Here is an 18,456-nt window from a genome sequence, read left to right as displayed (position 1 = left end):
TGGAGTCCATTCAATATATGTATGTAATAGAATTCTGCTTAGGGGATGTGAGGGGTGTTGCACTTTCCTTTACCTCTCATGTACAGACTCAATCAAACCGAGTCTGCTATTATTTTGCTTGGTTGCATTCTATGCTTCCAAAGGATCTTCTTACAGATTTCATTACTGGTCATATTATTTTGTTCTATTATATTTGTAAGGCTAATAGAATGGCACTTACATAGATGCATATTACCTGATTAAATGTTAAAAATGATTTGGACTAAATAAAGAATTGGCGCTTAAACACTTTTCATTACATTATTCAGGTTTATTTAAGAAATGTTGTTAAAACGATACCGCTAAGCCAAGGTATAAGTACCTACACACTTTTTGATATAATACGATACGATACGATACAATACAATACAATACAATACAATATAATATAAAAAGGTAAAAAGAAATAAAGTAAAGGGAAAAAACTATGAGGAAATTGATGTTTTAATGTTAGTAATAACATCATTTGGTCAACTTTGTTATATCATGTTTTATTGTTATTTTGGTCAATGTTTTTTCATATTGTCATTTTGGTCAATATTTTACCTGCTGCGATTACTAGCAAATATAAAGTGATATACGACACCTTCAGTTTTTGCAAAGAAATGAAAAATAAATGCCTCTGGTTCTTTTATTTCTTCAATATCTGTTAAAAGTGGCTCTAAAATAAATGGCAACGTCGCCGTGAAATATTTTGTCTTACATCTTGCAGAGAAGTGGACAAGTGGAGAAAACACGCCAGCACTTGTATCTAACTTATTAACTTGGTGAATATCAATACAGGCAGGGAAATCATAGTCAAGACCGAATTTTAGATCCTTAAGTAAGATCTCTATCTAATTAACAAAATTCACAGTTTTGCCACAAGAAACACTATTCACTACGCAGTGCCAAAAAGGGTATCTATTAGTGTTTAGTACTTCTCTTTTATAAATAACATGTCAGCTATTGTAGCATCACTAAAATATTATACATTTTTGTCAACAAACAAAATGAAAAAGTACAAAAAAACTGAAAATATCGTAGGTACAATTGCACATAGATGACGTTATCATACATTGTTTTATGCTGCTTTAATCATATATAGCTATGTATATGTAGCCGATCTCTTCTTTTCGCACTAGTTTGTTTCTCTGTTGTTGCACTGGGTCTTTTTTTCAAACATAATTATTTTAATTATTTAGATTTTCCGTATTCATTAATTTTCCTGCACTTAATTGTTGACACATTGCAAAAGCAACGCCCTCAGTTCATTGGAAACCAATGTACATATTGACTAATACAAATTATTCTTATTGGTTGTCCTCACCATACTTTGGACCATCATAGACATTGATTGCCCACAAATTACTGGCAACCATTTAACACATGGATTGTCGTTCATTCTGCGTTTACCATTTTGCACACTGATTACGCCAATTGTCTTCACTTAGCAGAAATCGTTATGTCACTTGTGTCTTATCTAACGGCGATACATCTGTTTGCGGCAAGGGGTTTATTTTTCTGTTAACTGATTTTAACATCCAGTTTCTTATTCTGCAATTTCCAGCAAATGGGTTGCGGAACGCTATCAGCAGAATAAGGCAAGATGACATAATTTCTTCAAATCTTAAAACCGATTGTAGAATCCACCAGTCCCAAGCGTTTACGTAGATGACGTCACTATAAATTCCGAATTCGCTGCAAGCGGCATAAAGGTGCGTCACGGCAATAGATAAGGCAATAAAAGATGCAAATCCTGAGATTTTTATGAGACGAATGATTTTTCTGTTTTCTTCGGCTGAAATAAAAAATAAGTGCACAGCTACTTTGGCAGAAAGAGTTTTTAAATATGTTTGATAATCGAAATACTTAAACCTTATCATATGAAAAACTAAGAAATATACAATCCGATTCCATATTAGACATGATTAAAACAATGACTTTGATGAATTTACAACTAACATTCTGTTATATTATTCAACCAATAAAAACATCCCGATTACATTACACTTCCCTTTCTTTTGACTGAATGCATTGATATATATCCAGAACCTAATGGGCACTACTTAATTGTAAGCATGCTTTTTAATGTTATTACAACAGTATCTTGATCTAGGATGCTGTATTCGGATCGAGTGAATTTTGCTAGGTCAGATTGCACAAGGTGCACTGCGCCGAGTACATGTGATCCGACCTGGCAAAAATCCACGAGAGCCGAATACAAAATTCCAGATCTAGCTACTGTTATAATGACACTTTTATTACATACCTCCAGTTTTAACAGTTTATCGATGTTCAAACAGAACTGAGTGTAGTTTTTTTTTGTGCGCTATTCATAGAACTGTGTCAGGTCATGCATATTAAATGAAAGTAGCTCGGCAACATGCAATACAAGAGGTACAATACGGATTTTTCAGCCTGTTCGTATTAACTTGTAAAACACAAGCGTATTTTTTTTTACAGAATTTATAAAGGTGTTTAATAAAATAATAGTTTCCTAATCTTGATGGTTAATTTGAATTCTACTAAGTATATTATTTTCAATTGTCTGTGTTGACTGCAATTTAGATGCTGAATGTATTGCTGAAAAATATTTAGGTAACGTAAATTATACACGTTTCTGTGCAAAAAAAAAACAACAAAAAAAAAAACCACGGGACCAGATCATTGAAATGATATCAGGACTCGTTTCGTTCGAAATGGACGATACTCAGAGAGTAAAATGTTTCAAGTCTACCTTACGGCACTTATATACAATGGCGAAAAGACTCTCTTTCGTTTGTCGTTGGTATTTAAATTGTACATGTATATAATTGACGGAGGCTGTTGTGACTGTTCTTTGAGTACTTTAATGCATAAATGCATGAAACAATTATATTAACGGATTTTATAAGTTACACGTTTACAAGTTTTGTATATGTATATCACGATTTGAAGATTACTTCCGAAAGGAAGTGTTAAGTACATTGGAGTATATTGTAATTACTTTTACATCATAATATCCTACTGTTGATCTTGTATTTTGATTTTGCAAGATCATATTTTACGGGACTTAATATACGTTTAAGATTCGATCAAATACAGTATTCTTAGATTTTCTCTGTTTTTCCATTTGTCTATCTTGTTTACTTTCGTTTCGACCAAGATAGACTTCTTTTGGACAAAACACATACGCATGTATTCGGTATTAAACTTATCTCGCATCTTTCTTGATCAATTACATTGAACTACATTTGTTATCACTAAAATGATCATGAATACATATTGTTCTTGTTTTGACAATAAATAGATTATGCTGGTATATAATATTTGCTCAAAGGCAGGTATTATTACATCCACCAATCTGATTTTTTTTCATATAAATAAATGTATATAAGGTTGTTAAACATTGAATATGTATTATATATATATATCATGCAATGTTATACCTGTTAGTTTTGAAATTTGTTAGATTCACCATCAATGTGTATATTTCGTCTTGTTAACGAATTATATCTTGCATGTGATTGTGATAATGTTTGTATTATTATATGCTTCTCTTCTTATGAAGGAATAAAAGATTTATCTATCTATCTATCTATCTATGATCTTTTTTCACAGAACGGTTTAAGTTGATAATTACAATGTTTGCGTTTTATTTAGCCGTGAGTTTTAGAACGGAGATGTTACACATTTTTCCAAAGTCAACTGTTACAAAACACAGGACTATATTTCTCCCTTAAAAATTTGAAATGTATCATGCAGCCTATATGCGATAAATATTAAAATGACTAAAACAAAGTTATACTATCATATTAGTATCTTACCACTAATAACGCCGGTGACACATTTTCTGTGTAAAGAAATCGCTGTATAGGCGTAACCGGCTGCCAACAAGGTCCCGTAGAGTATAAACAGAGCTTGACAGAACATCAGCATTGGTGCACAGGAACTCGTGACGAGAGCACAAATAATGTCAGCTGATACAACGATAACAAAATGGCAAGCGGTGAATATCAACAGCACTGACAATTTTTGAAATACTGGAGGTCCTAATGTCATTTTAGTTGTGTCCAAGAAAACTAACAATAACACACTGAAAGCTGCTGTGAGTCCTGGTAAAGAAAATGACCACATCATGTGGAACACTGTGTCGTTAATTTTTTCCTCTGTTTGGTAAGGGTTGATAAACATTACCAATGACCTAAGCAAAGTGAAATACAGCAACAAGCACTGCAAAGTAAATGTCAAGGTTACTTGTTTGAGCACCTGTTTGTTCTTTAAATAGACAATCATACTCATTGCTGCAAGAATGGCTATGAACATGAAAATGCACGCAACTGAATACGTGTGTAAATGCCATGCCGATCCCCATTGTTGAAATGCTAAAGGCCAGTATGGTTCTGGCTCAGTAGAACCTTCCGGTTCAACCTCACTTCTGACTCTGGTTCTACCTCGCCCTCTGCTTCCGCTTCCGGTTCTGCCATAGGTAAACAAGACACAATTTACTTCTTATACTCTTAAACTTTTCTAACTAACGTATAGATAATTCTATATGAAATATATAATAATTTTCCATTTCATTTATATGATATTTTCATATTTTCCTTAAGAATATTTTCATATTTTCTTTCGCATTCGTATTGACAATATTCTTTAACAAAATAATAAAATAACGCATTACTGATATTTATTCACAGCTCTGTCAGTCCGCTGAGAGTGATTGAGAGAGCGTATTTCTCCGTCAATAGCTTAAGTGTGACTGTTAACCAATAACAACGTGGACAAACATATATCGAATTTCGTTCCAAATAAACTCGTAGAACTAATGATATCCAATGCAGTCCACTGGGAAGCTTTGCCATCCCACTTTGGTTTATTTGTTTAACTATTTTTACCTGTAGTGTATCACTCTACAGCGACTCACGCTGTAAAGAGTAAAATGTGTTTGTTGTATAGAGGTTGTATATGCTACTTTTCTGAGATTCCTATCTAATGTGACCTGAAATATTTCACTTTTAAAGAGGTGTTTTGTCTGTAGAGGTGTTCTTAACGGATGTTATAATGAACTGCGTTTGATAATTCTTCTAAGTGAGGGCATTTATAAATTTTGAAAGAACGTGTTGCCCAACTCTTTTTGCTTTATTTCTTTGTGTTGTGTAGATGTTCTGTTTTTCTGCAGTTATTGATATTGTAAAATACAAGGAAAAGGGGAAATAAAATATGATTAAGCTATGTAAACAATTCTTCGTTACAGTTCTATATATAAAGGTGACATGTATTTTAACGAAAGCAGTTTTTTATCAAAGTATAGTAGTAAGCAATAATACGTATCGGAGTATCATACTTTTGTCACTATTTAAGAAATAATAATATCCCAAACAGTAATTTTTCTTTGATTAAAATCATTGTTAGGAGTTAAGATGTTTAAAATCATTGTTTGGAGTTAAGATGCGAAGGAATTATATGACGAGGGCGCAGCCCGAGCAATATAATAATACGCGTCTGAACGACAATGATTTTATTCAAGAGCAAATCACTGTCTCAGATATATCATTTCGATTTTAACACGTTATCAAGCCATCAAATATTTGCCTGTTTTATGTTGGTTTCTATTTCAGCGCGGTGCTATGCCGTTTGACACTATGACGTAATAATTGTAACGTCAGAAAAATGAATTGTTGCATAATATTTCACAATTTTCACCCTTTTTTGTTTAATAGGAAAGTAAATCCAATAGTTTTCGTGTATGTCTGCGATCTGTAACACCAGATAATAACCTTAGTAGAACATATGAAATAAGTCATCAACAACAAAAAGTATTTGATATGGAATGCATTACAAAGCCCTGTAAGATACGAGTAAACCGAGCGAATGAGTTTGCATTTAAAAGTGAATAAATATATAGAGTAGTGTATTTTAGAGCCACTGAATTCAATTTTGATCAGAGAGATCAGACAGGTACTCAAATTTGATGTAGCTTGAAAATCGGAAATTACGTAAGACATTTTTATGTAAACTGAACCGTTATTGAGTAATCCGCTAATTTTAAAATGTTCTGCCATAAATAGTGTATTAACGGACCTTCGTATGACGTAAATAAGCACGGAAGAAATGTATTTTATATTTCTTTTGCATGTTTATGTGACACATTTTGCAGTCGCCTTGACACGATGGAAATGAACTTGGCTTTATTGAAACATTTTCAATGTTACAGAACGCGATTGGTGTCTTAAATAAACAGCATCAAATGAATCTAAACAACTTCTGAAGTTTGTTAACGAAGGCAACAAAAGACTGAAAATAAACTGAACATCCTTCGTAACTGGCATTTTGATTACTATTCGGAGTTGATAATGTTATCCAAGGTTTATATGTGTCTAAATTATATTGTTTTATAGCAATTAAAACAATAGTAGATGCTCATTATTTATAAACAATGTTTCTATCATAGAAGTGGCTGAATGACTTTAAATGAACTACAATATATTTTGTAAAGCGTTGTTTTCCTCGTCTTTATATAAAATCTTTTTAAAAAATCCGTAATTACAATAATGTGAATTAGTTGTACAATGCAAAACTGTTATATATATCTGTATACACACATGTTGTAAGTTAGTTATACAATGCTGTTTAAATATATTTCCGCAATTACGCATGATATAAATTGGTTATTCAACACTAAACTGTTTTTCGTATATTGTTGTAAATTAGTTTGTTTATTTCATATATAATTTTTAATGTGGTAAATTAGTTATGCAATACTAAACTATTATATACTAGTATTTCTGTATGTACACATGTTGTAAGTTACTTATACAATATGCTGAACTATTATATATTTCCGTAATGAGTACGTGGCATGCTGTAAGTTAATTATACAATTTGTCCATTATTACACATGATATCAATAAGTTATTCAATAATACAAAGGCTGCAGGCAACGAGACACAAAATTGTACACGTATGTGTTGATCAAGATGTTATTTTTGGAACTGTTATGATGTTGTTCAATGGTTTTTATTGCATTTGACCGAAATCTAGACCAATGCAGGGTTGTAACTGGTCCAAACCCCAAGTATCTGTGACCAACCACATATTATACACCCCATGCCTTGTTTAATTCTTATCCGAGATTGTTTGCAGTTTACAACTGACACTCGTGTTCGCCAATTTATTCATCCACTTTCCAGCATGTGAATCGCTATATAACATTGCACAAATAGTCCACACTTTCAAAATGTATGTAAAAGATAAGTCTCATCCTTTTAATTAATCTTACTTTCGCGTGTTTTCTCATTATTTTCCTTGAAAATTGAGGAAACACTTGTTTGTACACAATACCGAATAAGCGAAACTATTATTGTAGTCTATAAAGACGTAGTCCGCTCATTTATACTTATTACATGAACATGTTAGATGATCTTTTGTCAAAAATGTGGAAAAAAATGTAATCTATAACTCTGATGTAAAACAAAATGGCGTCATTTAAAAATCTAACGGAAATTACTTCTCCGTATTGGCCCTCTCTTTTCAACCAATCAAAATGCTTTAATTCCGTATTGGCCCTGTTTGTTCGTATTGGCCCTGCTTTTGTCATATTGGCTCAGTAATGTTTTGTATTAGCTCTATCTATTTCATATGATGTTCAAAATTGGCCTAATACAGCGTGTAATATTGTAAAGTTGAATAATAGTAGTAATTGTTATAAATTTTCATATATACACATAATGTAAATTAGTTCTACAATACTAAACCATTATATAATAGATTTAAAGGCTCATAATGCCTTTGTTTAAATGTGGCTGCCACTTTTTCCGTTATAAACATAAAATATATTAGTTTCGTGTTAACACAATTGTTTTCTCTAATATTTGTCAAAAGTTTGAATATTAATGAGCAAAGTAGAAAGTTTTATTGAATCCATTGTTTTTGATTACCTCCCTTTATGACATAAACTGTAAAAGTTCATGGACAGTATAAAAAGTAGCTATTTTCTAACAATATAATTATTCATAACTTCTATCTGGACAGCTGTTTTATCTGTTTTTAACATAAAATTTAAAGCCTTATGGAACTTTAAAAGGGAAAAGAAACGAGCACATCTGAATGTTTTGTCAGTACTACAACGCAAGTGAAATAACATACAGACTGACGAACAGTTAATACCGGAGCCTCTGTTAACGAAATATAATGAAGAAATCAACGAAAAGGTAAAAAAAAATATATTTTACAAAATTGAAAATTAACTTTATTTCGACATTTTCACAAAGGAATAAGGTTCTATCAATATATGAGCCGCGCCATGGGAAAACCAACATAGTGGGTTTGTGACCAGCATGGATCCAGACCAGTCCTTAGGCCTGTGTGTCGTGTGGTGTTCGTAAACCCCCCCCCCCCCCCCCCCCCCCCCCCACTGGTCTCAGTGGTATTACAATTTCTGGTCCGTTGGAACCTCGCAGTTAATTCAGTAAATATATGTACGATAGAGTCCAACTCAAACTGATGCTAAAGAGTTTGAGAGGTGTTTGCACATTTCATTACTTCTCGCGTATAGAGTCAGTCAATGTTTTGATAAATTGTATTTTACGCTTCCAATGAATTATCTTATATTCGCTCGCTGGTAAAACCAGTGCACTATTTGAGCCGCGCCATGAGAAAATCAAGATAGTGGGTTTGCGACCAGTGGGTTTGCGACCAGCATGGATCCAGACCAGCCTGCGCATTCGCGCAGTCTGGTCTGGATCCATGCTGTTCGCTTTCAAAGCCTATTGCAATTAGAGAAACTGTTGGCGAACAGCATGGATCCTGACCAGACTGCGCGGATGCTGGTCGCAAAGCCACTATGTTGGTTTTCTCATGACACGGCACAATATTATATCTTTTACAAAAACAATAAACATATTTTGATATATATTTGGATGTCTTGTTGTCAACCTTTGTGTTATGCTTTGTGCTTTCAACATCGGCTAAAGTAAAATGTGATCTTAATTAAGGCGGCCGGGACCATATTCATGAAAAAGAGTCTTTCATTTAAAAACGTTAGCTGAATGTCTGCAATATACTCCCATTACGGTTCGAAATGACATACGACCGAAAAACGTTTTATTTCAGAAACTAACAACCAATAAATTGACAAGATTCAGAAAATATCCCTTTAGTGCCCTTTAAGTTGTACGAAAAATTCTTGCCGTACTTTTCTTGTTAAACGAACTAAAGAAAGTCACTCAAATAGATCGTTAAACGAGTTTTTCTTTCTACAGAACTTCTAATGAAACACTATATGCAAAGACCTTATCAACAACGAGTACAAATGTACCTCATTTTTTAAAGTTCCGACTATTAAAATGTTATATAAGGGAAACAAGCGTTCAAAATAACACGTCATTTTCATTAAAACGGCAATATTGATGTCAAGTCTGCCGAGAAAAGTGCTAAAATATGTAAATAACTATTTTTACGACGGCATGCATACTGACGCAACCATTCCACGTGATGAATATAAACACGGTAACGTTTATGTCACATCGACCTACTTCTTGGCGGTAAACATGCCCCCTTTTTCATCCATTTTTTTTTTATAAATTTGAGGAATTATTCAACTTAAACGAATCACTGTGTTAAAATAGTTTTAAAAAAAGGGTCTGCTAAGTGTATCATTTCTTCAGTAGTTTCTTTTCAATACCATGATGATATAGATATTGTTACCAATTTAAAAAGTAAACATTGAACTACTTATCATTTTTACTAATTTTTCAGTAATTTTGACATCACCATACATATTTTATCTATGGTGTTTCTTTTAAAATTCCGTTCTTGTGAAAATAATTTTAATAGCAGTCTTTATCTGATTTAAATTTTAACAAATTTTGAAGAAAAATCACGACACCTGTTTATGGATTTAATGAATCATCAATACAATGTACAAAATCAAAAACAACAGCAGCAGCAGTTATGTAGGGTGACACGTGAGTACAAAAAAAAACTATTTTATTTTTAACATTGATGCTCAAAGATTATTATCTTTGCAGTTATAGAAAAATGATGCTTTTCTTTTTGGGCTTTTATACCATTATATTGGGACTGAGCTGAACTATAACGGGCGAATGCTAAAATACCTATCACTTTACATTGATATGCAAATGTTCAAACATTAAACCTATGCTCTGTCCAACTCACAAATAGCATTTGACGGCCCACCTTTTGTTTCAGTAATCCCTTTCGGGTAGTTTTAGGATAAGTTTTTGGGTCTGTAAAGCAATGACATTCATTATTGCTTTTGTAAAAAACAAACTTAAATTCGACCTTAGTCTCAAAGGACGGCTTCGTGTTTTTCATTGAACAAGATTTTTTTTTCTGCTGAGAGAGATCCCCAAATTATTAATTAACACATGAAATTCAGCTCTCTGACAGAGATTTCTAGAATTTTATATATTCTAAAAATGTACAAAAACTCAGCACTAAGGAGAGCTCTTTTTTTAACACCTAGATTCAAGATTAATAAGGACGAATCTTAAAGCTTTTGAATACGCATAATAAATACATGAAAGTAAATTTTTGATTATTAGTCTTTGTTAATCTGCTCGGCGTATCAGACGACAACAATTATTTTAACTAATTTCCTGTCATTTTGTCACTTTCATATTGGCAATGATTCCCCATGCCGTCTGATAAATTCAAATAGCGAGACATTATACTACAGTTTACACAACTTAAAGTGATATAAGTGCTAGGTTATCTAAGGTCCAGAAATAAAATATGATCCAAACAACTTGGGTTATCCGGAGTTACGATCGTGCTTATTTTCAAAGCGTTTCTGTGTATATGATCAATAGATTGTATACATAAAGTCAATTTATTTAAAATTAGAAATTCAAACGTTCGATTAGGATTTAAAATTCTTTAAGGTGGGGTAACCGACAAACTATCTGGGCATCCGCTTCTGTCTGAAGTATTGTATGGACGGACATACGGGGTCTTCCTCTGCAGTTAGGCCTGGGGAAATCGCCGTATTGCCAACGTAACCAAAAACCAAATACACAAAAGATACTTAGAAAGCCAGTTCTCTTTCTAATTCCTATGACATGGATTTACTATTTTACACTAAAAACGCGCCTTAAAATCGTTGTGTCTTTTTCTCTTTTTTTTTTCAGTCTTTAGTTGATGTGAATTTCAGAGTAGCAACCTGCACTGTTTGTCAAAGAACTAGTGTAGCGTATATTTAACATCATATTAGTAGTCCTTAATTAAAAACGAACACAGAAAGCACTTATCTAGAAGTAGACATGTTGGGACCATTATTATATATAGAAAATAAATAATCTCTCTTTTCCAGGTCTTTCAAGAGGACAATTCTCTGTATCGCACTTGTTTATGACAAACACGAAGTCGTTTGATAGTTTTTATGAATGAATATCATTTTTTTTAATTTATCTGCATGACAGCTTTATGTTACATGTATCAAAGTGGCAGTTGATAATTTGAAAGTTCATTTAATTTGCAAAAAATACCTCGATCATGACTTTGACGAAAAGTTTGTTAAAATTCAAAATATTAAGGCACTGGTTCAGGGCTATCCGTTGACCGAGTGGTAAGGTCTCCGACTTCGAATTAAATTGTCCCTCATCGATTTGGTTTTTAAACCTCGCTAGGAGTGTAGAATTCGTGTGTGAGGAAAACCATTCATTTAACAGGCTTACGGAAGGCAGTGATTCTACCCAGGTGTTCGCTCAAGATGAAAAAAAACAAGTAGGGCACATGGGGTCTTTCTACACAGTCACCAGCTTGTAAAAATCGCATTATGATCTACTTTGTGTCGGTGCGACTCTACACCCCAAAACAAAAACAACAAAAAAGCAACAAATTATTATTATTATTATTATACCAGATTTATATCAAATCAGCAGCGCCCTGAAAAACCCAAACATAGTGGCTTTGCGACCATCAGCGCAGTCTGGCAGGATCCATGCTGTTCGCTAATGGTTTCTTTATAACAATAGGCTTTGCATCCTGACCAGACTGCGCGGAGCGCAGGCTGGTCTGGATCCATGCTGGTCGCAAAACCCCCCTATATTGGTTTTCTCATGGGGCGGGTCAAATAGTGCACTGGTTTTACCAGCGAGCGAATATAAGATAATCCATTTGAAGCGTAAAATACAACTTATCAAAACATTGACTGACTCTATCCACGAGAAGTAATGAAATATGCAAACACATCTCAAACTCTTTAGCATCAGTTTGAGCGGGACTCTACCGTACATATATTTACTGAATTAACTGCGAGGTCCCAACGGACCAGAAATTGTAATACCACTGAGACCAGGGGGGTGGGGGCGGGTTACGAACACCACACGACATACAGGCCTAAGGACAGCTGTTTTCATTGTTAAAAGAATTTTTAGGATAAAGAAGCGTACGTAGAATGCGGTCAAAAACATTGTTTGATTGAGTCAGTACATGAGAAGTAATGTATATCACCCTCATATCTCCTGACACAGAGTGTAGCGGAACTCTGTTATACACATTTTTTCAAGTGACTCCATGATTCCAAAAAGACCAGAAGATATAACAACACTGAATTTAAGTATGGACATACAATAACAGCTTCAAAGACGTTTGGAAGCATAAAGCGCAAGTAAACAAAGTAGTAGCAGATTTGGTTTGGATGAGTCTGTTCATAACATTTAATGAAATGTGCAACCCATCATGGCTAGCACCGGCTAATCATACTAAAACATATATCATACATACATGTCCAGTTAAATTTAATCGCAAGCGATGTAAAAGGTATAAAATCATTACTACATCTAACATATACATGTACTGTATCTTACTAATATTAAATTCTCTCTTTCGATAGGGCAAGACATAGACAATGCTTATTTTGTTGCGCTTTTTGCGTGTGATAAATTGAGCCAGCAGCTACTAATGAGAGAGATCCATATAAATATTACTGATTTTGCATCTTTGCAACAAAACTCTCAATTGTATGTGTCAAAATAATATATTTCCCTTTATTACATTGTATGCCATTTACTCTGTATGAAATGGTATATTTCAGAATATACATTTGGCATTTACTTGCCATGTATGTGCATTTATATACGAGTAACCTACAATGACCCCTGGTTGAAATCTAGGTGAATTTCTAATGAACTGAAATGCAGTACACAGTAGATTTACATCCAGCGGAAAGGGAAGACCACTCCGAATGATTTTTGATACACCTGATTGTTTTCTGTTTGAAAAATAAAGCATGCTGTTATTGCCTGGTCATCATCTTGCTTCTTTTTTCATTTGACCGTTAAGATGATTAAAATGAATAGTACTCGTGAAATACAAATGTACCTGTTGAAATATGAATGTTATCAAACATTTCCAAATCAGCATAACCGTCATACTTATTTCCACCCATTGCTACTAGACCCTTTCCCATATCCAATACATTGTATTTCAGACGAAGCATACCCTATGATAAAAAAATATCTTGAAAGCTCTATTACAACCAACAAGTTGCTTAGTATTAAACGTCTCATCAGCACATTGTTTAGGAAATATGTTGACTCACAGTTTGCATGTGCGGAATGAATTCAAAAGGCTTTTGCAAGTGTCGCATTCTGCAATATTCGTACTTAAAGGACAAAACACATGTACTTTTTCTATGTTTATATGTAAGACAAAAAGGGAAAATTACACTGGAAATCTGTATTAACACAGTGTAGTTTCAAAAACAAGCACACACACTTATACAAGGGTTCATTATTTCACTAGTGAATTACATGTAATTTGGAACTATCAAGTCTTTTCAGCATACACCTATGCTTCATTCTACAGTTTTGGGTTGCGGATTTATCCCGCTACCAAAGTTAAGTGTATTTCTGACAATCAAGTAGCATCTTTATTTGATTCAAAATCACATCCAAAGTAGTCCCATTCATGAACAAAACAGATGAATTATCAATGATCAAGCAGTTCTTATTCATCCTCTATCCATTCACATTGGCATTTAGATTATATAAGATCAGTCATGATTTGGTATTCCAGCCCATGGTTACATCACTGACTTCCAAGTGTTCATGTAAGGTCAGGCTGGCAGAGTTCATCTCAGATATGAGGCACATTCGTATATGTTTCTTATACATGTATATTTATAGATTGACATTTAAAATAAATCTAGCAAAACCCGCAACCACCAGACACCCCAAGGCTTTGATTTCATTGTCGAGAAAAGTAGTTTAAACTGTTCTTTTGAGCATGACTGTGCACCACATCATCATTTTTTTCTAAGACAGTTAGAACAAGCGCTTAATACGGACTGACATGAACCAAAGGTAACGTATTCCATTTGATTATTACGGATCGTTTATTGCATGCCTAATTGTTAAACTAAACGGAAAACAATTTCAAATACCTGTGAGTAGTCTTTACGTCAGTTGGGTCGACGAAATGGACGAAACTGTATGTGGACAGACACTAAATGGAATAGTCCATATGAACAAATAGCGTATAAGGCCACTGTCATTCCTCCAATTAAGCTTGAATTCTTTCACAAGTTAATAATTGTTAACTAGTTTCCTGTATCTAATAAAGGTATTTATATGTATAGGATAGACAACGGCACGAGTTGTCTAGACCACGTGACATAAAAACTGCAATTATTGAAAACTGTCCCACGCGTTCTATAGAAATTAGGATTAACATGTTTTTACAAGAGTGCTATCTTTGTACCGTTAGCGCTTTTTTGTCAGTAGGGCATGTGAAAGAATGCAGGTTACTTTGTATAAATTCAGTTTTACTCAAATACCGGATTTACTAAAATTTGACGTTCATTAACACTTTGAGTCATTTGCAATCGCAAATGCTAAACATTTAAATACGTACTTCCTAAAAATACTCAAAATTGAACTACTGAACAATTAGTTTTATTAGTTTTTATGAGGAGTTTGCATGATAGATACGTTGATTCAAGAAGATAGCCAGGTTCCGAAACTGCAAAAAAGGCTGACAGCAAATCGGAGGTACTAATCCACCGACAATTTTTGACAGTGACGTCATTTTGTCAACAAACTATAAATACCCAAGGTATATCCCCAAACAGATGTATTCTTATATTAGATAGAAATATGTCGTTATCATACTAGAAACTCTAAGTGAAGTATAGCCCAGCGGGTGCGTTGGCTACTTGTCACGCAGGCGGTGTAAGTTCGAATCCAGTGATAGACGAGGTATATTTTATATTGTTTTCTTCTTTTTTTTTTGTAGCAAAAACATATATTGTTTTAAAGATCAGTTACATTTGCTTTCCTTCATTTGGAAAATTGTTGTTTTTATATGTTTTCCTTGTAAGTTTTTTTTTTAAATCACCAATCGTTAATTTTATTATGAAGTATACCAAATGTTAATGCCACATATGCCTGTCTCACAGTCAATCCATTGTGTTTTAGAATAAATATTGCTTTCTCGTTATTATCCAAAGGCTCGTTACAGTTAAAAACGTGTTCATAGCCATTTTAGCCATTTAATGTGGAGTGAAATGACAGACGTTTTCTACACAATTCTCTACACATAGGAGGCAGTAAACAGTTTTGAGCCGTTAGTGTCGAATTGGCCGGGATGAAATTTACAAATAAGAGGCAATTTACGGAATGAAGTGCATATTTAAACTTCTAAATAATAATAATTGCTAGAATTGAAGTTTCAGCGGCTAGAATTGAGTTTCACTTATTTAAAAAAAATCAGTTGAGTAGCCTTGATCTTGATAGTATGACGTAATGAGTTGCAGGAGCGTATACATGCTTCCTCTGAGCTAGCTTAAAGTGGGGTTGTCATTTTAGCAGGGACCTCAGGAAAACTGGAACAGTGAAGAAACGGTACGGATGGCACATATATTTGAGCTTATTTTCAGATTTTACAGTGTTACTGGAGTATGGAACAGTGTAGCAGTTGGGGCTATCATTTTCAGGAAATTTTCTGCAGCGATTTAAAAATTGGCAAATTTAGCTTTTTTCGTCATCAGTTTCCGCGACCGGGAGAGCACAAAATTCAGGTCTTGTAAACAGAAAACTAGATATTAGAGATGTATTGTAAATGGTTTGTAACGATAGACATACAGTGATGTTAATGTTGCAATATCTTTATTTCAGGTGTGTGGTTACAGACTTTTGTGTGAGGTTTTGAAAGTTAGGTAGGCGACTCTAGGCTGAGGAGCTCAGAAAACTGTTTACTGCCTCCTTAAGAGCAAATCTTGAAAATTTGTAAGTTCTTCCATGTGCATTTATTTGATGTCTTAGAGGTTTTTTCAGTATGATTTGTGAATGAATATGAGTTTTAAAATTAATTTTGAAGCAAAATGAGAGTTTTTAAGAGCAATAACTAAGGGGAGATAACCGCGATTCAGACATGAAAGTCAGTTTTACAGTGTTTTACGAGCCGATATAATGAAAGATATATCTGTTCTGACACCATTTTACTTAGACATATGCTTACTGTGACATTAAAGTCGTCAAATAAGGCATTTAAATGCAAATTCATTGATTTCTATTAATTCAGTAAGCTTTTTAACAGCAAAATAGCGGCTCGGACTGTGGAACAGACCTCGGGGGTACTTTCGGCAGTATGTCCTCTGAATCAGTGTTTCGTTGTTCGTTTCAGTTTAGAAGTTATGTACATATTGCATATAACATAGACGCCAGTCACAGCACACAAAAGTTTAGAGAATAGACATCTTTTCCCCTAAAATAGATAGGTTTTGAAAGGTTTGTCTCAAAAATAACGTTTTTCTCATATTTCATCACTCGCGAAAAGTGATCATTATCAAATTGAGGTCTTAACATGGACTCGTGGTCTGATGCAGTCAGTTCTATGGGTTTAAAGTCATGTACATCATAGCTAAATATCACAGTGCAGATAATTATCTTCAAATAGACACCATTTAGTGTCTAGGAATAGACAAATTAGCATGTAGTGGTATTTTTTGAAACGTTGCGACGGTGACATATGGTGCTCATGCATGTGCGTGTAGCTTCCTGGAGCAGGTCCAGCACAGTACCAGTGAGTTAAAATTGCTATAATATTCAGCCAGCTTGGCAGCTGAACATATCTAGATACTAAAAACATGGTTGAGACCTCATTTTTGTATGCAATGGGCCCTAAATGAAGCTGTAATGTTACTAGTTAATTTCGGTACGCGTTCCTGGTAGAATTTCTGCATACATGATGTATTTCAGTTGTCAAAATTTTCAACAGCATATGTTGGATATGTATGAAATTGGGTTTCTTTTGGTCTGAATTGATTAAATTACAAAATAAACAGCAAATGTCATACTATTGGGATCACTTTTGTCTCCCTTAAGGAGGCAGTAAACAGTTTTGAGCCGTTAGTGTCGAATTGGCCGGGGTGAAATTTACAAATAAGAGGCAATTTACGGAATGAAGTGCATATTTGAACTTCTAAATAATAATAATTGCTAGAATTGAAGTTTCAGCGGCTAGAATTGAGTTTCACTTATTTAAAAAAAATCAGTTGAGTAGCCTTGATCTTGATAGTATGACGTAATGACTTGCAGGAGCGTATACATGCTTCCTCTGAGCTAGCTTAAAGTGGGGTTGTCATTTTAGCAGGGACCTCAGGAAAACTGGAACAGTGAAGAAACGGTACGGATGGCACATATATTTGAGCTTATTTTCAGATTTTACAGTGTTACTGGAGTATGGAACAGTGTAGCAGTTGGGGCTATCAGTTTCAGGAAATTTTCTGCAGCGATTTAAAAATTGGCAAATTTAGCTTTTTTCGTCATCAGTTTCCGCGACCGGGAGAGCACAAAATTCAGGTCTTGTAAACAGAAAACTAGATATTAGAGATGTATTGTAGATGGTTTGTAACGATAGACATACAGTGATGTTAATGTTGCAATATCTTTATTTCAGGTGTGTGGTTACAGACTTTTGTGTGAGGTTTTGAAAGTTAGGTAGGCGACTCTAGGCTGAAGAGCTCAGAAAACTGTTTACTGCCTCCATAATTTGTGAAGAACTAGAAAATCAAGATAACTATATAGCTGAATAAGAAAATGCCGTGCGGGAAAAAATGTTCCGCCGACCGGATTCGAACTCGGTATTCTTTCGGTTACTACGACAGCGCCGTTAACCTCTGGGCTACGTATCCATAAAGATTATAAGTAAAGAAATATAATGATAATCCAATACAATATAATGTAAACATTGGAAAAGTAAACACAATATGACGTCACTGTCAGGTATCCCTGGTCGGATAGTAAACATGTTGGATAACAAAAAATACTGTTGTTTGAAATAATCTGGTATTTTAAGTATGGACTAGTGCTTACTGGTATTATACATAACCACATACAAATTATCAGATTCTGTTAGAAATCACTTTTCAACAATCGGTATAAAGTGACAAAATATTTATGGTTATATTCATTTTTGTTCTTATAAAAA

The 18,456-nt window shown here is 34.0% G+C and overlaps 1 protein-coding gene and 1 long non-coding RNA gene across 2 annotated transcripts; one reads left to right on the top strand and one right to left on the bottom strand.

The window, feature by feature from the left end:
* Nucleotides 1-467: 467 nt before the first annotated feature.
* LOC128558028 (uncharacterized) lies at nucleotides 468-13,435 on the bottom strand. The gene is made up of 3 exons (XM_053546791.1): nucleotides 13,374-13,435; nucleotides 3,828-4,480; nucleotides 468-1,819 (listed from the first exon to the last, which is right to left on the bottom strand). Exons 1-3 carry the CDS (start codon nucleotides 13,433-13,435, stop codon nucleotides 1,482-1,484), a joined length of 1,053 nt encoding a protein of 350 aa, XP_053402766.1. The 3' UTR covers nucleotides 468-1,481.
* A 2,300-nt stretch (nucleotides 13,436-15,735) lies between these two features.
* On the top strand, nucleotides 15,736-17,966 carry LOC128557725 (uncharacterized). The gene is made up of 3 exons (XR_008371346.1): nucleotides 15,736-15,869; nucleotides 16,143-16,253; nucleotides 17,926-17,966. It is a non-coding gene; the product is annotated as an uncharacterized LOC128557725 (long non-coding RNA).
* Nucleotides 17,967-18,456: the final 490 nt, after the last annotated feature.

Source organism: Mercenaria mercenaria, chromosome 6 (genome assembly GCF_021730395.1).
Source record: "Mercenaria mercenaria strain notata chromosome 6, MADL_Memer_1, whole genome shotgun sequence".
Classification (NCBI taxonomy): domain Eukaryota; kingdom Metazoa; phylum Mollusca; class Bivalvia; order Venerida; family Veneridae; genus Mercenaria; species Mercenaria mercenaria.
The sequence above is the reverse complement of the archived record's forward strand: the minus strand, read 5'-3'. Positions and strand labels throughout refer to the sequence as shown.